General features: G+C 45.2%; 1 protein-coding gene across 12 annotated transcripts in view; it reads left to right on the top strand.

Moving 5' to 3' along the window:
• The window catches only part of SIRT5 (sirtuin 5), a 40,439-nt gene extending 19,843 nt beyond the window's left edge, over positions 1 to 20,596 (top strand). For all 12 annotated transcript variants that reach the window (XM_080805860.1, XM_080805869.1, XM_080805863.1 and 9 more), the window contains 6 exons: positions 243 to 468; positions 4,690 to 4,777; positions 5,790 to 5,843; positions 8,001 to 8,124; positions 9,875 to 9,990; positions 20,001 to 20,596. In XM_080805860.1, coding sequence (XP_080661986.1) covers positions 243 to 468; positions 4,690 to 4,777; positions 5,790 to 5,843; positions 8,001 to 8,124; positions 9,875 to 9,990; positions 20,001 to 20,076 — 684 coding nt within the window. In that variant the 3' untranslated portion in view covers positions 20,077 to 20,596. The remainder of the gene's footprint in view (positions 1 to 242; positions 469 to 4,689; positions 4,778 to 5,789; positions 5,844 to 8,000; positions 8,125 to 9,874; positions 9,991 to 20,000) is intronic.
• Positions 20,597 to 20,955: the final 359 nt, after the last annotated feature.

Genomic DNA, 20,955 nt, shown 5'->3' on the forward strand with positions numbered 1-20,955 from the left:
ATATCCCCGCCTTGGAAGTGGAGAAGTTAAAGCTGGTTTCCCCACGGTCCCTCATTAGTCCCAGGTCTGGGGCTCAGGCTGGCCCCGGGCCCCTGTCCCGCATCTGTCGCACCGGGTGGGCCTCTGGTATCTGCGTTCCAGCTTGCTCACTCCAGAAGCCGCCTGCTTCCGTGTCCCAGAGCATTCGTGCATCCTGGCTTTCTCTCTCTGACTCCCGCCTCTTCTCTCCCCCCCACTCCTAGGACCTGGCCACCCCGCAGGCCTTTGCACGAAACCCTTCCCTGGTGTGGGAGTTCTACCACTACCGGCGGGAGGTCATGCTGAGCAAGGAGCCGAACCCGGGGCACCTGGCCATTGCTGAATGTGAGGCCCGGCTGCGCGAGCAGGGCCGACGGGTCATGGTCATCACTCAGAACATCGATGAGCTGCACCGCAGGGCTGGCACCAAGAACCTTCTGGAAATCCATGGTGAGGAGCCCTCATGCGGGGAGGGGAACCAGACTTCAAACCACAAGTCCTGCCATTTCCCTCCAGGGACCCACTGAATCGGAATCTACATTTTTTAAAAACGGTTTTATTTATTTATTTGACAGAGAGAGATCACAAGTAGGCAGAGAGGCAGGCAGTGGTGGAGGGTGGGGAGCAGGCTCCCTGCTGAGCAGCGAGCCCGACGCAGGGCTCGATCCCAGGACCCTGAGATCATGACCCGAGCCGAACGCAGAGGCCCAACCCACTGAGCCACCCAGGCTCCCCCGGAATCTGCATTTTGATGAGACGCCCAGGCGTACGGTGTGCGTATTACACAGCGGCGGTGAAGTGCCCAGCTGGGCTTAGGGGAATGGGAGGCTGGGGAACCTCCTTTAGCAGCAGGGGCCCGGACGACGCTGGCATTCCCTGGGGGGTAGCCATTTACCTTCCCTTTGTCCCCAGTTGGCTCTCTCCCCTGAGGCTGGGCTTCCGTTCAGCTGGTGAGCTCTTAGGGAAGCTGCCAGATCAGTGACCTTCACTGCAGCCAGCCCACCAAGTTTGTCCTATATTCTGTCTGGCTTCCGTTCTCTGCCCTTGATGACATCCTCCTTTTCCCTCACGTCCTCTTTCATCCTCTCTCCCTGCTTGGGGCTCACCAAAAAAATCTAATAAATTGATTCATACAAGGGCATAAATGGGTATGCAAGATTTCTCCCCAAGGGCATTTGTTTTTAAGAGCCTACAAAACTTCCATCCCAAGGAATGCATTTCTAATTGTGGAATTTCCAGAAGCAGTGACGCCATGGGGAATGTTGCTGGTTTCTGTGGCCATGCAGTGAAGTTGCCCATTTTTGCCTGGGATAATGGTGGTGAAGCAGCCTTCACTTGGGTCCCGTCTCGCTTTTGTGTCCCAGCAGTAGCTGGTCACCCACTGACTGGGTGCCTTGTTGGCATGTTCTTCTACAGGGTCTGTCCGTGCGGCTTGTTTCTGTGCAGGTGCAGAATGCAGGTGGTGTCCCTTGCCAGGTATAAGTGTATCAAGTGGGGATGTTGACACCTCTCTTACAGTTGTTTCAAGGATTAAATAAGATAATATGTGCATTAGTTGGAACGTTGGGGGTTGCAGATTGTTAGAACTCTTCTAATTTAGGTAGAAACAAGAGAAAGCCCTGCCTTCCATCAAACCAAAGATGCCACCATTTTTAAGATGCAACCTGCCCAGGACAGGACTCGAACTCACAACCCTGAGACCAGGACCTGAGCTGAGATTGGACGCTCCACCACCTGATCCCCCAGGATCCCCAAGATACATCACATTTTTAATGTGACCCTTACAAAGAGAATAGTCTACCCAAACCATGATGTTTTATTATCCCTTAGAATTGTTACTTTGTAGTTATAGAAACAGTTTGTTCAAACTTACTTAGACACAGGTTTTTTTTTTTTTTATTTTGTTCTGTTAGTCACCATACAATACATATTAGTTGTTTGTTTGTTTTAAAGATTTTATTTATTTATTTGACAGAGATCACAAGTAGGCAGAGAGGCAGGCAGAGAGAGGAGGAAGCAGGCTCCCTGCTGAGCAGAGAGCCTGATGCAGGGCTTGATCCTAGGACCCTGGGATCATGACCTGAGCCAAAGGCAGAGGCTTTAATCCACTGAGCCACCCAGGTGCCCCAATACATATTAGTTTTTGATGTCGTGTTCCATGATTCATTGTTTGCATCTAACACCCAGTGCTCCATGCAGTCCATGCCCTCCTTAATACCCACTACTGGGCCAACCCATCCCCCATCCCCCGTGCCTCAGAAACTCTCCATTTGTTTCCCGGAGTCCATAGTCTCTCATGGTTCGTCTATCACTCTGATTTCTCCTCTTTCATTTTTCCCTTCTCCTAATGTCCTCCGTGCTATTCCTTATGCTCCACAAGTAAGCGAAACCATATGATAATTGACTCTGCTTGACTTATTTCACTCAGCATAATCTCCTCCAGTCCTATCCATGTTGATACAAGGGTTGAGTATTCATCCTTTCTGATGGAGGCATAATACTCCATTGTATATATGGACCACATCTTCTTTATCCATTTGTCTGTCAAAGGGCATCTCGGCTCTTTCCACAGTTTGGCGACTGTGGCCATTGCTGCTATGAACACTGGGGTGCATATGGCCCTTCTTTTCACTACATCTGTTTCTTTGGGGTAAATACCCAGTAGTGCAATTGCTGGGTCATAGGTTAGCTCTATTTTTAATTTTTTGAGGAACCTCCACACTGTTTTCCAGAACAGCTGTACCAACTTGCATTCCCACCAACAGTGTAAGAGGGTTCCCCTTTCTCCACATCTTCTCCAACACTTGCTGTTTACTGTCCTGTTAATTTTGGCCATTCTAACTGGTGTAAGGTGGTATCTCAATGCGGTTTTGATTTGAATCTCCCTGATGGGCTAATGATGATGAACATTTTTTCATGTGTCTGTTAGCCTTTTGTGTGTCTTCTTTGGAGAAGTGTCTGTTCATGTCTTCTGCCCATTTTTTAACTTGGTTATCTGTTTTTTTGTGTGTTGAGTTTAAGAAGTTCTTTATAGATCTTGGATATCAGCCCTTTGTCTGTACTGTCATTTGCAAATATCTTCTCCCATTTCGTGGGTTGCTTCTTCGTTTTGTTGACTGTTTCCTTTGCTGTGCAGAAGCTTTTTATCTTGCTGGGAAAGTTGGAAAGCTATATACAGAAGCACGAAACTGGACTGTTCTCTTCCACCATACACAAAGATAAACTCTAAATGGATGAAAGACCTCAATGTAAGACAGGAATCCATCAAAATCCTAGATAAGAACATAGGCAATAACCTCGCTGACATTGGCCACAGCAACTTCTTTCAAGACACGTCTCCTTAGACACTGTTTTAGAAACTATATCACACTTGTGCATATAAAATACAAAAGGGAGCCTGGGTGGCTCAGTCTGTTGAGCTTCTGTCTTCGGCTTGGCAGTGATCCTGGGGTTCTGAAATCAAGCCCCGCATCGGGCTCCCTGCTCAGCGGGGAGCCTGCTTCTCCCTCTGCCTCTGCTGCTGCCCGTGCTTGTGCTCACTCTCTCTCTTTAGCAAAAATACATACAAAAAATCTTAAAAAAAAAAAAACCCACAAAATATGAGTGAAATAAAGCAGGTAGGTATGCCTCACGAGCCAGCTCGTTGGCATCACTTGCAAACAACTCCAAGGTGTCTGTGGCACCGTGTGTTCCTTGCTCTTTGCCATCGAGGGATCTTGTGACACAGCGTTCCCAGAAAGGTGGCTCCTCTCTTGTCTCCAGCTTCCCTTCCAAGCTGCTGACACTCGTCCTGCAGCATCCAATCCCGGGCCTCTCTGGCTCTTACCCAGATGTGTCCGTGGAAGGTGGAAGGGTCCTGGACAAGAGCCAGAACTCTTTGTCCTCCTCACGTGGTTCTTCAGTGGTTCTTCGGCTGAAACGGCCGGGGCTGGCCTTTGTTCCATCAGGCCCCTGAGACTACCGGATTAGGTACCATGATCGGACCAGTCTGGAGCCGGGACCTAAGCTTGTATTTTGGGATGGGATGGAGAGCTCCTTCTGCTCAGCATGGGGTAGAAGAGAAATGGCTCCCCGAGGAGGGAATGCTGGACAGAATGGGGCGACACATGTCCACCCTGGCGTGTGGCGGGCTCAGCATAGCGCTGGACGCAAGGCAAACATCTGGTGAATTACGGCCACGTTACCGGCTCCTCAAGAAATGGTCACTGGTTTTAACAATTATTGGCTTATATACTAGCAGATTATGTATTCACAGAGCTGCTTTTGTATAAAAGTCAAAATTTGTTAGGTCGAAATGAAAAGTTTGCAAATACATCCAAGGTAGGGAAGCTTTATCAACCATGTACTTGGTAAACCACGCCCTTCGGTTCACTGTGGCTTCAAGTGCCCTAACGACCACTTCAAATGCACCTGCGCATCGAGGTCATCCAGGAGCCGCTTCATCATGGAGTAAGGGATTTTCTGTCTCTCCCTTCCGGATTGCAGGGTCCAGGAGGCAGGTGCCCTCAGCTGGCTTAGGACCGCTGCCCACCTTTATGTTTCCCTTGAAACCTAGGGCAGCCCCATTTGCTAACGTGGACCCATAAAAACTCAGTTATTTTGTACCCTCTCACAGAGACAATTGCTGTTGATTATACTAAACTCTGGTCTCATTTAATTCGTGTTTTTCAGGTAGCTTATTTAAAACCCGCTGTACCTCTTGTGGCGTTGTGGCTGAGAATTACAAGAGTCCAATTTGTGCGGCTTTATCAGGGAAAGGGTAATTATACTGCTCTCCGGGACGAGTGTGTGTTGTTTTCTCTTTTCAGTTGAACATAAACCTAAGGAAATTGAACAGTAGCCTAGGATTCCCATGGATATTTGTGAAAAATAAGACTAGATACAGTGCAGCCGTCTGATAAAAGAAATATCTTGCTCGGGGCGCCTGGGTGGCTCAGTGGGTTAAGCCTCTGCCTTTGGCTCAGGTCATGATCCCAGGGTCCTCGGATCGAGCCCCACATCGGGCTCTCTGCTCAGCGGGGAGCCTGCTTCCCCCTCTCTCTCTGCCTGCCTCTCTGCCTACTTGTGATCTCTCTGTCAAATAAATAAATAAAAATCTTAAAAAAAAAAGAAAAGAAATATCTTGCTCAAAGTTTACAGTGCTAAGTGAAAACCACAGGACCTAACTGTTACCTAATATGATCCCAACATACACACACACACACACACACACACACACACACCGTTCATGTCGATATATCTGTATACAGGTAAAAAATACAATAAAATGTTAACAGTGATTATCTAGAATGGTGGGATTATGGGAAATTTTGATTTCTTCTTTACCACTCTCTAGACTTCTCTAACAATTCTGTGATGAACATGTACTATTATTATAATTAGGGGGAAAAATAAGAATATACTTGGAATATTGAGAAAAATTTTACCTGGCCATTTTAAGTCAGTGTATATCATACAAGCAATATATTTATACATATCCGTGCGGAAGAGCCAAATCATGATGACATGTACAGCGCATGTCATGAAACGCCCGTTGGCTTCCCGGCGGCTCACCCCCTCCCCACATGCAGATTCCTTCTCTTGAGTAAAACCTCCAGTAGCTAATTGTTTGTTGTCTGTCCTTCTTGGGCCCCTCTAAGTCAGCATGTACTAATTCCGGGTTTCGAACTGTATGCTGCCGGGAAAATATGCGGACTTATTGGGTTATGTTATCTCTCTGTTCTTTGATTATACCAATGACATTGTTTCCTTTCTAATACCATTTGCTTCAGTGCTCCAGACCCAGAAGCTCAAGACGCCGGGATCCCAGTGGAGAAACTTCCCCGGTGGGTAAAACAACATCGGCCCGTGTTTGGTTTTCCAGATTGCCGGAAAAAAAAAAAAAAAAAAAAAGAAAGGAATCAAAATCTAAGTTCATTTTGTGAGGTGCCTCTTAATTTTTTTCTTAAAGATTATTTATTTATTTGAGAGAGAGTCAGCACACATGAGCAGCGGGGAGGGGCAGAAGCAGAGGGAGAGGCAGGCTCCCCGCTGAGCCCAGAGCATGATGCGGGACTCGATCCCAGGACCCTGAGATCATGACCTGAGCCAAAGGCGGACACTTAACCAACTGAGCCACCCAGGTGCTCTGTGAGGTGCCTCTTAAAGGCGCCAGTGCAGAAACCAGCCCTGACCTATGAGGCCAAGAGTGAAAGAGCAAAGGTGAACCAAACCAGGGTGAGAACTCCTTTCTGGTCTCTTTTTGCTTTGTGTTGTGGTGGGAGAATTTGAGGTCTGGAAGGTTTCTGGAGCTGTTAGGCTGCAGATACATACCTGGTGTGTGTAAAGCGTATTATCTTCGTCCTCCTCGTCAATCAATGTTACCAATCCAGGGGCAAAGGAGGTAGTAAAAGGTCTTGAGAAGGTGAAATTACAGGACCAGACAGGCTTTTCACATTACGATAAACCCTGGAGAGACTTTTTTCTCTCAGGTTTCGCAAACCAGATGTTACCACAGTGGTTCCTAAAATGTTTCATAGAGCACTAGATCCATGTGACGTTGATAGGCATTACTTGAAAAAAAAAATTATGTGTTCCAATAAATACGGAAACCACAGATTAAACAAAGTCAGAGTAAATTTGCTTTCCTGCGGGACTTCTCAGATCATTTAATATGTGAAGTACACTGTTCCTCCTTAAAAAGTGGTTGTAATATGTTAATATTTCACCAGCTTATTTAACTGCAGAACCCTTTTTATGATTCTTAGTCAGGATTTTCATTACCGAATCCTAAAATTTTATATGAAACAATGGGGAACCCTGAGCAGTTCTTGGGTAGATTATTAAGATGAAAAGGATGTTTGGGGGATTATTTTAGAAGGTTTATATAAGATGACTTAGAGGTAGGAGGGAGTGAAAATGAGAAGGTTTTGGCAATGGACCCTGGAGAACTTGGCTGTGGTCAGGGCAAGAAAAAGGTGAATCTGAGGGAAGAGGAAAGGAGGTCATTGATGAGACCAGCTGGTGGTCGGGGTGTTAGAGGCAGGTCTGAGCCTGGTTCCTCCCAGGCAGCCACACCGATGCGTGTGGTGAAGTGGCTGGGAAAGAGAAAGCTGCTGCGCAAACCCCAAATCCAGGGGCACCTGAGTGGCTCAGTCGGTTAAGCATCTGCCTTCTGCTTAGGTCATGATCCCAGGGTCCTAGGATCGAGTCCTGTGTGGGGCTCCTTGCTCAGCAGGGAGTCTGCTTCTCCCTCTCCCTTTGCCTCTCTCCCTGCTTGTATGCTCTCTCTACCCCTCTCTCTCTCTCTGACAAATAAATAAATAATCTTAAAAAAAAAAAATCCAGCTGCGTCAATGTTGGAGATCAGTTGGCTTTCTCCAAGCTTCGCGGATCAGGCAGCGTCCCATCTCGCAGACAGAAAGGCGCTCCAAGGAGTCACACACAATGGAAGACTCGTACAGGCCGAAGGAGGCAGGGCGAGGAAGTTTTTCTAGCAAGGAGGGAATTGTTTCAGACAAGGTCACCTTCCTTCGGGGGACCCAGGGGTGTTTCAGCGGCTTACCCCGCTAGTGCTGACCGGGTGGTTCCACACTGACTGGTGAGAGGTCGCATTTCCTGGAGAGGCTGAAGCTACAGGTTAGGTAGTAAGTCTTGGTTTGCTGACCTGGGCCTTAGCACAAGGGACTCCATTTTGGGCCTGTTGTCTTTGGAAACACTGTTTAGAAAGGGATTGTGAAGGTTGGCCGAAACACGTGTGTCAACACATGGGCCCTGTGCGTCCAGACAAAATAAAAACTTGATGAGGACCGTTAAAATGAGTAATTTCTATCCAGGATAAGCTCACATGGTCTGGTAGAGGAGGAACAGAGAATAAGAAGGATCAGAGCCACCCAACAGGACAGCCTGGTTTTGGAGTAGCCCCTAGCCTTCCTGTGACCCACCTAGGCAGACCTTCTGGCGGGGCAGGTGTTGGGGTTGGGTGAAGGACGATGTTCTTACAGGTGCGAAGAGGCCGGGTGCGGGGGCCTGCTGCGACCCCATGTGGTGTGGTTTGGAGAAAACCTGGATCCTGCCATTCTGGAAGAGGTTGACAGAGAGCTGACCCTCTGCGACTTGTGTCTAGTGGTAGGTCATTCCCTTCCCTGATCCCTGAGATTTTCTGGAACAGCAGGACTGGGGTGGCGTTTGGTATTTCTTTCCTCCCTCCCTCCGTCCCCCCTCTGAATTTGTGTGTTGAGAGGTCTTGTGGTACCCTACAGAAAAATGAAGAAACAATACGAATTGATCTTAAATGCACAACTATGCAAGACCGTGTCTTAGGCTTCACGAAGCCTCTTGCCACCAAAAAAAAAAAAAAAAAAAAGGCATGTTATTGCTTCTGATTTTGAAAGTACTACATGCTCATTATTAAATTTGAGAAAATACAAAGAAGTACAAAATTGTGAAGAGGAAATTCGAAATCCCCAATAACTCTACCATCCAGAAATAGCCACAGTTAGCATTTTAGTATATTTCTTCTCTAGATCAGAAGGGAGAAACTGCGGCCTGGGGGACAGATCTGGGCCTCCACTTGTTTTTGTAAATAAAGTTTTATTGGAACACAGCCATATCCATTCTTCTGGGTCATCTCCAGCTGCCTTCACACTCTAATGACAGAATTGACTCTTTGTGATGGAGACTGTCTGGCTTACAAAGCCTAAAAAAATTACTATTCGGCCCTTTCCTTGCCCGTCCCTGGGCTAGATATTTTCTTATGCAGATGTATACATATAGTTTAAAATTCAAAAATGGCTTCAGATTATATGCTCTGTTTTTTTTAAATTCTATCATACTTTATATTTCTTTCTGAAAATATGTTCCCATCTCAAAAGTAACTTAGAGAATTGAAATAGGAATTTAGTCCTATAATTTCTGCATTTAAATGAACCAGGATCATTTATAGATGGGAGGAGTCATCTACCAATATTTAAATCAAAAATATTTTTATGTGCTCTGTTTTGAAACAACTTTACGCACATGTATTCCATGTCAGTCCGTTCACAAATCTGCATCATCTTTTAACTCGCTGCATGGTGTCCTGTTGCTTGATATAAAGGGAGATATTTAACGAGTTTTCTGTTTTGGGACATTTAGGCCATTTCACATTTTGATATCTTAAATAATGCTATGGTGAATTGTCTTAGACATAACTTCTTAGCATGTTCTTCAGATCCTTTCCTTAGGACACATTTTCCTAGAAGTGGAATTAATTGGACAAAGGGTATGCATATTTCAGAATTTCTAGAACGTGTCTTTAGAAGCAGAAGGACTTTCTCATGGATGCATATTCACCCGGCCAGTACTGTTGAGCTCATCCCAGCGTCGTGTCCATGCTCATGACCGATGGGTCACATGAGAAAAGCTGGTTTGTCCACCATGTTCTGGTCTTTCCTTTCTTGGAAAGCACATTTGTAAATACGTGTTCGTAGGGGAACACTTGAAAGAATATATATCAAAGTGTGAACCGTGGTTATCTTGGGGTAGCAGGAGGATGAGATGTATATATTTTTTCTTTGCATTTTCTAATGTTAAAAAAAAAAAGAACATGGATTATTGGCATCATCTCCCAGAGCGGAAACGAAAACCGAGCCGTTCATCTGACATTCTCTCCATTCATGCTGCTTTTCTTCTAGCACATTCTACTAGGGATCAGCCAAAAGGATGCCTCCCAACTTCCCCATCTGTCCCTTGGAAGCTCCCCATTGAGCCCGTCCAGCTTAGCTTCCCTCACATCTGTAACCACAAACTGGCCTGAGTTTCTGTCAGGTTTTCTGAAAGAATGTTCCTTCTCCCTGGAGTGTGGTCATTTGTCTGTTTCCATTCGTTTGCTTTGTAGGTGGGAACTTCCTCCGTGGTTTATCCTGCCGCCATGTTCGCGCCCCAGGTGTCTGCCCGGGGAGTGCCCGTGGCCGAATTCAACACGGAAACCACCCCGGCCACCAACAGATTCAGGTACGGGGAATACCAAGGTGGGAGACAGAAGGCACCAAGCTGGTTTGGGTATTGTTGTCTGAACAGATCTTACCTACTGTTCTCATTCAGAAAAAAAAGACACAGAGTTGATGTTTTCTAATTTGATCTATAGGTGCTTTTTTTTTTTTTTTTAAGATTTTATTTATTTATTTATTTGTCAGAGAGAGAGGGGGGGGGGGGAGAACACAAGCAGGCAGAGTAGCAGGCAGAGGCAGAGAGAGAAGTAGGCTCCCTGCTGGGCAAGGAGCCCCATGCGGGACTTGATCCCAAGACCCTGGGATCAGGACCTGAGCCAAAGGCAGCGCCTTAACCAACTGAGCCACCCAGGCGCCCCTGGTCTATAGGTGCTTTGATGAAAGAACAAAATATCGGTAACTATAGACGAAGGCAGCCATGTCTTTTTCCAGGGGGTTTGCCTTAGGGCTCTCATTCACACTTGGAAAGTTCTTCTGGAATGAACATTTCACTTGTATTTTTCAGCAAGAGTTGGTAGCGGCATTAGGTGTGGGTGAGTTGAATACCCAGCGCACAGCCGGGGTGATGTCCGTGTGGACCTTCCTCCTTCATCACCCACTGTGCCCCCAGGGTGTGGCCTGGTGCGCGCCTCTTTGGTCTCATTGCCAAATACCCGCCGAATTACCAGAGAGCCTCAGGATCGCCATCTGGGGCTGCGTCATGGTGCTGATCCTGTCTCTCCTATTTGTGTGGAAAGTGGAGACCCTCATGCGTTTTTTGTCTCATTCTGAGTTCTATTTTATCCTCACCTTCATTTTGCCTACTTTTTGGAGCCTGGTTGTTTTGTCTTCCCGTTTAATTTCATTTATATATTCTCATCAGTCTGCTTACTTCCTTTCTAAGGTAGAATATAAATGACTCATAAAGAAATGTGAATATCATAAATAGTATAAATATTATTTTAAATATTATAAATTTAAATTTATAATTTTTTAATACTTTTATAATAAAAATTTATCCTTTAAAATTATTATAAATAAAATGTAAGTCTTCACTGAAACTTGTTATCATTACGTAAAGCAGTCGTTGTTACCTCAGCTACATATTTAAAAATATGGCTGGGTACCACGTGTGGATTCTGATGTAACTCGCCTCAGGTGGAGCTTGGCCATCGCAATTTCCAGAAACTTCCTAGATGAGTCTACCGTGCAGCCAGGATGAGGACCAGCATTCTGAGACTTCACAGGGATAAAAAAACGTGCCACAGACTCTGGAAATGCCTTTGATGACCCCCTTTGGGTGAGCTGGCTGAGTCTAATCTCCTCCGTGTCTTTTTAATCAGTACCGTTTGTGTCCTCTGCCGGCTTCTTCATTTGTGTGTAAGTGGTGGGAAGGAGGAGGACGTCCCTTTAGAAGACTGCCTTCCATGTAAAACAGATTCTTTGAAAACTATACAGTGAGATCAATGAAAAGATCTGAACGCGAGGAAGGACACTCAGGTGCATGGACCAGACAACATCATAATGTCAAGGGGGTGGTACTCCCTGAATTGATTTACAGATACGGCTGGTCTCCACCCACAGTGCAACTGGCTTCTTGGCTAAAACCGGCAAGGTGATCCTAAACTTCATATAGAAATGCAAGGGGCCCAGAGGAGCCAAAACAAAAAAGAAGGATGAAGTTGAAGAACTCACACTTTGCAGTTTCAAAAGTTACTACGAAGTTACAGTCATCAGGACAGCATAGTGCTGGAGTGAGGATAGACATATAGACAGGATTGAGAGTCCAGAAATAAACCCTCAGTGTGGGGCGCCTGGGTGGTTCAGTGGGTTAAAGCCTCTGCCTTTGGCTCGGGTCGTGATCCCAGGGTCCTGGGATCGAGCCCCACGTCGGGCTCTCTGCTCAGCGGGGAGCCTGCTTCCCCCTCTCTCTCTGCCTGCCTCTCTGCCTACTTGTGATCTCTCTCTGTCAAGTAAATAAATAAATAATCTTTAAAAAAAAAAGATTTTATTTATTTATTTGACAGAGATCACAAGTAGGCAGAGAGACAGGCAGAGAGAGGGGGGGAAGCAGGCTCCCCGCTGAGCAGAGAGCCCGACGTGGGGCTCGATCCCAGGACCCAGAGACCATGACCCGAGCCGAAGGCAGAGGCTTTAGCCCACTGAGCCACCCAGGCACCCCAAATAAAATCTTAAAAAAAATAAATAAACCCTCAGTGTATGGCCAACCAATTTTTGGAAAGGGTCTGAAGACAATTCAGGGAAAGAGTAGTCCTTTTAACAAGGACTGGAATAGCTGAATTGCCACCTGCAAAAGAATGAAACTAGACTCCTTCTTCATACCACGTGCAGAAATTAACCCAAGTGGATCATGGATCTAGATATAAGAGCTGAAAGTATAAAATACTTTCAAGAAAATATAGGAGTAAGTCCTTATGACCTTGAGTTAGTCAAAGCCTCCATGACATGACATCAAAAGTGCAAGTAACATAAGAAAAATGGGCAACTTGGCTTTCCGTCAACATTAGAAACCTCTGTGCTTCAGTGGGAGGAAATATTTGCAAGCCTAATATTTTATATGGGACTTGCATCCGGAATATATAAAGAACTCTCACAATTCAACAATAAAAAGAGAAATCGTCCAATTTAGAAATGGGCCAAATATTTGAATAGACATTTCTCCAAATATATACACACGGTCAATAAGTGTATTGAAAATATGCTGAACATTATTAAAATTAGGGAAATGGAAATTAAAACCACCTGAGATACCTTTAACAACCACTGGCGTGGCTATAATTAAAAAAACAAAAAAACAAGTGTTGGTGAAGAAACTGGCCCCCTCATCCGTTGCTGGTGGAAAGGTACGATGATGCCACTGCTTTGGAAGACAGTCTGGCAATTCCTCCAAATGTTTTATGCAGAGCTAACATAAGATCCCATGATTCTCGTAGCAGCATTGTTCATAAGAATCCAAGAGCGGGAACAATACAAATGTCCTTCATCTGATTAGTGGATAAAGGAAATGTGGTATTTATACAACGGAGTATTAGCTGGAAAAGAATGATGTACTGATCCCTGCGACATGAATGATCCTCGAAAACATTACACTAAGTGAAAGAAGCCAGACACACAAGACCACAAATCCCATGATCCCCCCATTTATATGAGATATCCAGAAATCGACAGGGACTCAGAGTGGATGAGAGGTTGTCTAGGGTTCGGGTAGGGAGGAATGGGAAGTGACCGTTAATGGGGACAGGTTTCCTTTTGGGGTGATGAAAGTGTTCTAAAGTTGATTGTGGTGATGGTTGTACAATTTTGTGAGTATACTAAAAAAAAACCCCACTAAATTATACATTCTAAACAGATTATATGTGAATGACATCTCAATAAAGATGTCCTATTAAAAATTAAATTCTCAAAAGAAAAGTAGATAAAAAAAGAAAAAAAGAAAAGAAAAAATAAAGTAAAAATTAAATTCTCTTCTAACTTATCCCCTGAAAAACAGACATGAGGCCTCTAATATGCACTATGGCACCTAAGCTAGCGTGCGTGCATTACAAGTAAAGTAAAAGTAATGTAATAGCCAGACAACTCAGGCCCCTCGTCTGCTTGAAAGAGCATCAGAATCCTCCAAGAGTGGGATGGCATCAACTTCCTAAAGGAGGGAATGAGCTACATCCCCAGTCCCTTCTCCTGTGGTTTATTTTTAGTCCTATGCTCTCCAGCTCACCTCTACTAAGTAGAAAGAATGAAAACCAATCGTCACCGTAGAAAAGTAACAAAACGCTGGTAGGGGATAAATACGAACATAAGAGCAGAGTCGTCTACAAGCCCAGAGCTGGCCTCCGCCTTTCATGCCCCGAACTGACCAGCAGCTCCCGGGCGTCTGTTGTGTGTGTGTCTTCGGAGGAAATTGAACTTGGTAGCTTTCCTGCAAGTTAAGGAGAGAATCCTGGCACTTAAGGACATCATTTCGTAAGCTGGGCCTCCTGAAACTGCAGACCTGACCCAGCCGCTTCTCTTTCTCAGCCAAGACTGGTCAGCTTCACGTCCTGAAAAGCTGCCGTGTCTCCTTTCAGACAGACCGGCCACTTGCTCGTTAGAAACTTTGATCAAATTTGACAAGCTACTCATCGACCCGGCACCAACCACATGAACCACGTTCTGTTTGTTGACTTCTTGGGGGAGCTGCGGCTGTCCTTACCACTAAGTCTGGGAATTTTCCCAGATGAGTGTAACTGACCAGCGAGGACAGTCGTGCTTTTATCTAGGAGGCATCAAAGCTGACATTTAGAAGAGATGCGGGTGATCCTCTTACTGGTCTCAACTTTTCAGACGGGGAAAGGCCCAGAGCGATTGAGTGAACACACAGCCTAACAAGGGCAGAATTTTCTCTTCCATCTCGTGTGCTAGATTTGGGTTGAATTTTACGCTAGGTCAGCAAACTGCTTCCTGTAGGTCAAATTCACCCTGCGTCTGTGTTTGTAGATAAAGTTTTATTGGTACGCAGCCACAGTCACGTGCACCTGTGTTGTCCACGACTGCTTTTGCACCTGCTACAACACAACTGAGTCATTGCAACGTACCCTGCCGGGCCTGCAAAGCCTAAAATGTGTTCTGTGGCTCTTTATAGAATGAAGTTTGCCAACAACTGCTCTAGGTTAACGGGAGCAATGAAAACTGGGATAATATGTCTTTTTAAACTAATTTCCTATTACCTGAACAGGGAACAGGGATGCTGCCTACGCTTTAAGCTTGGATCTCCCTGGACATCCGAGACCCTTGCTCAAAATGTTTAGATTCCTTGCCCCAGTCCTAATTTAGAGACAGAGTCACAGAATTGGCCTCCTACTGAAATGTATTAATATTTTCAAGGTGTTAATCAGTTCTGGTTTGGCTTTTTTCATTTTCCCCACCCCCCTTGGTTGTCTCAGGTGAGTTCCAACCAGCCATTACGGTTAGAGTAGATCCTCAGTATTTTCAGATTGCATGTCAAGCTTTTGACTGTTTTTCAACCCCGGGGCCCTTGGCACATGAGGGTCTGTGCATTTGCCGAGGCAGAAATGGGATTTGTGCTCACGCAAGAGATGGTACACAGGGCCTTCCAAGCACCCCGGCCCTCCTGTGCCCCGTGCCCACCGTGTTGTTCATCATTGAATTTCTCTAAACTTTGGAATTCAGATGAGGTCCACAGATATCTACTAAGTACCTACTATGTACTTGGTACTAGGTACTTCGTACTCAGTACTAGGTACTAGGTACACTGTTCTAGATGCTCAGGATAGGAGGTACCAGCAAACCAAAAAATCTGCCATGTGAAGATGACATTCTGGTGCTGGAGGCAAACAGTGTGCAGAAGGCATAACAAACATGCAAAGGCTAGAGCAGGCAAGACGGGGGAGGGGGGCAGCAGGCTGTGGCAAAAAGCAAAGGCGGAGCTGGAGGAGAGCGGACGGGCTGCAGGATTCATCTGGGCAGTCAGGGTAGGCCTCACCGAGGAGATGTCTGAACGGGCTTGAAGGAGGGGAAGGAGTTAGCTAAGGAGATTGTCTGGCCAAGAGCGTTCCAGACACAGGGCCACTTGGAACAGAGGCCCCCAAGCCAAAGCAGTCCTGGGAGGAAGGAGGGACAGCACTGGAGGTCAGTGTGGCCAGAGTTGAGGGAGGGAGGGGGCACGTCCCGGAAGAGGCGGTCAGTAAGGTCAGGAAGTAACATGTTTCTGCGGGAGAAGTGCCCCCAAAGAAAGTGAACTATCAGCGGAGTTTGTAAGCCTAAGAAGCTCCTAGACATGGTTTTATATAATATTTATATATGTATTTGCTCGTCAAGAATCTAAAGGGTTTACTTTTATTTTTTTTTTAAGTTTTATTTATTTATTAGAGAGAGCCAGAGCATGAGTTGGGGGGGGAGGGGAGAGAAGCAGACTCGCTGTTGAGCAGGCCCCGACATGAGGTTCCATCCCGGGACCCTGCGATCATGACCTGAGCTGAAGGCAGAGGCTTAACCCACTGAGCCACCCAGGTGCCACAAGAGTTTACTTTTTTTTTTTTTTTAAAGATTTTATTTATTTATTTATTTGACAGAGACAGGCACAGCGAGAGAGGGAACACGAGCAGAGGGAATGGGAGAGGGAGAAGCAGGCTTCGTGCAAATCAGGGAGCCCGATGTGGGGCTCGATCCCAAGACCCTGGGATCATGACCTGAGCCGAAGGCAGACACTTAACGACTGAGCCACCGATGTGCCCAAGAGTTTACTTTTAATTTACAGTTGACCACAGTTGATAGGAAGTCTGATGCCCAGCTGGGCCGCCTACTTGGCTGGACTGTCAACTGTCAAGGGTGGGTAGCGAGGGCCCTACTCTTGGCTCATACAGCCAGGCTCCTGGTTTATCAGAAAATCATGTAAAGTCAGAATAATTTTAAAAGGACACATAGATGCCTTAACAAAATATACTTAAAGATACTTTAAAGTATTTAATTTTATTTATTTTTTGAAAAGTTCATTTATAGCAAAACTCCATTCATTTATTTTGTTTTGCTTTGATAGAGCTGAAGGCCTTTTCTGTGATTCTGCAGGTCACTTGTTGTGCATCGATGATGCTTCTAATCCTCCCCATGTTCCCCAGATGCCCCTGAAGAGAAAGATCACCCCAGCCCTTATTTTGTAAAACAAAGCAGCAGCCAAAAAAAAAAAAAAAAATCCAATCCCAAGGCACTAGTCTTGACTTCCTGAATCAGAATTTCCAGGGGGTGAGGACTGTTTGTGTATTCTACAAGTGGCTCAGGTGACTCTCATCATCTGGGATTCTGGGAGAACACTGGATTATGACCTCTGGTTTGGATACTTTTCTACTTTTTTTTTCTTCTTTAAAGTGCAACAAGAGCTTATGAGAAGAAATTTGTGAAGCAGCCTTTCCCTTAGTCTTTCCCAGCTACGTTAGTTTCTTTTTTATTATTTTTTAAAGATCTTATTTATTTATTTGTCAAAGAGAGAGAGTGAACACAAGTGGGGGTAGGGATAGAGGGAGAAGCAGACCTCGCTGAGCAGGGAGCCCAATGCGGGGCTTGATCCCAGGACCCTGAGTGAGATCGTGACCTGAGCCGAAGGCAGATGCTTCATCGACTGAGCCGCCCAGGCGCTCTGTATACAAATCCTTTTTAACAACCTTCACCGTTTTCCTCCTTGAACTTGTATTTCCGTTCTACTTCCACCCCAGTAATTCATATTCCTGTAATACATTTTTATGCTTAAAATCTTTTGACTACCCTATTATGTTTCTGTAGCAAAATGTGGTATGAATCATTTGTTTTCAGTTTCCTGAAAACTTAAGAAATGTTTTATTAAAAAATTCCTCCGGATTGAATGATCACTAACAGTAATTTGTGGTATAGCTGTTGAAAACAGCAAACAAATAAATAATACATTTTGGTTAATAATTCCATAAAAATGAAATCTTACTGGAAATGCATCTCTTCATAGATGCATAGGACATCAAATTTTCGGGTTAGCCCCCGTGCTCCTGGCTGAGTGTTGGAAGGAGACTGAGTTCACAGTGTTCTATTCCAGTGTACCTGCAGTCACCAGCAACTAACCTGTAGTCAGATCGGGTTTACCGGCTTTCTGCAAATGAGGGAGGAAGGGGGCGCGTGTCGCCAAATGAAGGAAAAGGTGCAGTTGTTATAGGATTTGGAGGGGGAGGGTGGCGTTTAAGTGAAATTTAAGTGAAGCTGTTTTGGGTAGACTGAGCAGCGAGCAGCACTGTGTGGGAGTCAAGTGCAGTCTGGCTGGAAATGTGGACACAGCGTCCTGTTTCCCTGGAGACCGCAAATTGAAGTAGACGGATAACACCGCGCAGACGCCGCTATGTGAAGCTTGGTTCCACGGTTAGAAAGCAAGGTTGCTGCTCGGTGGCAGTGACTTGGGTCCTTCAAGCACATTTATCCTTTACTGCTGTAATTTCTTTCTTTCCTTTTTTTTTTTTTTAAGATTTTATTTATTTATTTGAGAAAGAATGAGAGAGAGAGCGAGAGAGAGCATGAGAGCGGGGAGGGTCAGAGGGAGAAGCAGACTCCCTGCAGAGCCGGGAGCGGGATGTGGGACTCCATACGGGGACTCCAGGATCATGACCTGAGCCTAAGGCAATTGCTTAACCAACTGAGCCACCCAGGTTCCCTACTGCTGCAATTTCTAACAGCAGTTCTGGATAGCTTAGGATTTTAGAGTACAGAATTCCTCGGTGAGTGAAAAAGCGGTAGTCCCTCAAAGAAGGGAGTTGTTTTCATACTTTGTGCAATCGTCCTGGGAGAAAAAAATCTTGTTCCTATTTGCAGTTGGCTTCATCTGTGTCTCTTATTCTACCTAGTATGGGGGAGGGCAGGCCAGATTTTTCCAGGCTAAGTTTCACCTTTCCAATGTCAATTGTAATTCTTAGCTTTTACGTTTTATAGATGTAGGTCCTGAGAACGTGAGCCACATAACTCCCCGGGAATGAAAGGAATTTTGTTATGGCATTGCCACTCAGATTTTGGACCTCTTCTGGAGTTATATGCTAAAATACATGCTGCAATTTTGTATCACATTTAGCCATCTTTTCATTGACAGTCCTATCAGAACAGACCCCCTTTCAAAAGGTTTTATTGAAAGCAAGAATGGACTGGCCCTTCCTTGCCTTGTCACCCAATCTGAGAAAGCATTTGCTGCCCGAGATCTACACCAGCATTTCAAACATCCCTTTATCTGGCCCCGCCTATATTTTCACACTCTGTGATAAGGCAACAGGGTAAGATTCCGGGGCTGTAGGGGAACCAGCTTGCTCTTGCAAAGTAGGAGAAGGATGGATGTGGGAGGGAACACTCAAAAGTCACTTTCTCAGGAAGGAGAACATGTGCAAGTTGAGGCTATGGGAATTCCCGGGAAGTTCTCTGTGACTGGCTGTAATTTTGGGGAAGTCCTCAAGGGGCTGTAACTGCACCTGGGGAGCTTTCTGGTGGCAGGAGGAGTGGAGATGACATCTGGTTGGGGATGTCCGTTAGCCACACTCTATCCAGAGAGAGGAGTATTTGAGGGCTCAGGCATTCATGATCTGGGTTGTGTCCAGAATAAACAATATGGGGCACCTGGGTGGCTTGGTTGGTTGAGCGTCTGCCTTCGGCTCAGGCCATGATCCCGGACTCCTGGGATCGAGTCCCGCATTGGGCTCCCAGACTCCCACGGGGTGTCTGCTTCTCTCTCTGACCTTCTCCTCTCTCATGCTCTCTCTCTCTCTCTCTCCCGCAAATGAATAAATAAGATCTTTAAAAAAAAAGAATAAACAATATGAATACTGAATTACCTTGAGCATAAGCTTTTTCATTTTTAACTGTGCTCACCTGGTTTTCCTCTGAATACATTAGAAAATCCTGCTTTTCCAGGATTCTCTAAATCCTGCATTCAGAGTTGGGTTTTTTTTTCCTTCCTGTTGTGTTTTCCCTTAAAGGAAGCAGAAATGAAATTTTCTTATTTCTCTCTTCTCTCTCCTCTTTGTTCTTTTTGCTTGTTTCTACTTTCTGACTATAAGGCAGTTGTCACAAGGTCCAACAGATGGCTTGAGTGTGCTATTTGCTCAGCTACGATGTTCATGGTCTGTGTGGTGCTTGCGGGTATTTTTCTTGTGTCCTTAGTGCATCAGAATCCTGTTTTTCTTAGTATATAGACTTCGTAAAACTTAGCGCTTCAGTTACAAGATTGGCCATACCATTCCAAAATGCACTTTGCAGCGAATGTCTCCCCTATCCCTTAAATAAAATTCTTGTTTCTAGCACCTAAATTCCAGGCAGTTGCTTTCCTAAATTCCCTCGATCACTGGGACCATCCAGGAAGGAAATGTCTACATCCAGAGTTATCCGAAACTAGATGAAAAAAGGGAGAACGAAGGTCATAATACCGTATTTGTGAGAACTGGGATGTTGCTTTGGATGTAACTCAGAAATGTGTGACTTGCTGAAGTGGTCCGTTGATTTTTCTAACTCTGCTTATCTGTCCTGTTGCAGGTTCCATTTCCAGGGGCCATGTGGTACTACTCTTCCCGAAGCCCTTGCTCCTCATGAAACTGAAAATGTTTCTTAGTTGCCCTGCGGAAAGAAGAAATCGTAGTACCCAGTACTAAGTACCTTAGTACCTAGTACTAAGTACTAGGTACTAGTACTTAGTACCTAGTACTAAGTACCTGGCCACAGACAGAAGAGAACCAATCGTGGGACGGTGAGCTAAATACTGGAAGATCTCAGAATACCCTCCAATTCCCTGGCTGGGATCCCACCTGATGATAAGTGATGGGGGCCTAGAAGCAACAATAGCGAACATTCTTAGAAGTCAGCAAACCGTCAAGTTAATGCGTCTTGTTTTGCGTGGCTTAAACATAAGATATCTCATAGGTGTTTGATTGGTCCTGGGAAGGGAAAATTTTTTTGTAATTAGATTATCTTTTAAAAAAAGTAATTATCCTGCTTGAATTGTTGCCATCTAGACACAGAGAGAAGAAGAGGGGTAAGACCTTGGTATTTCTGATTTTTGCCAAGTTTTGGTGGAAAATAAAATTACTCTCTATAGTAGGTCATTTATTGTATAAAGATCTTACCCCAAGAGATGTCTTTGTTGAGGGGTTTTCCTTTTCAGCATTTCCTGTGTTTGGCTGCCTTACCTCCCAGTGTGTGGGACAGCTCACCACAAGAACTCATGCAAGGAAGGAAGAGAAAAGTAGCATCAAGATAGAAAATCAGGATGAGAAAAATAAACGATGCAAATATATGGACTCCCAGGATAAACACAGCTGCCTAAAATTGAGCACTGGCCTCCTTAGCAGCCGAGGAGGAAAGGGAGAGTTGACGGTTGACTGTTTCTTAATATCATAAACACAGAAGCATTACGGTCCCTGGGGGGGCCCACCAAGCTTTCCCAGACAGTAAATTCTGAAGGTTTTTTGTTTTTTTTCCCCCATGCACTTTA

This window comes from Martes martes (assembly GCF_963455335.1).
Source record: "Martes martes genome assembly, chromosome: 6".
NCBI classification, from domain to species: Eukaryota; Metazoa; Chordata; class Mammalia; order Carnivora; family Mustelidae; genus Martes; species Martes martes.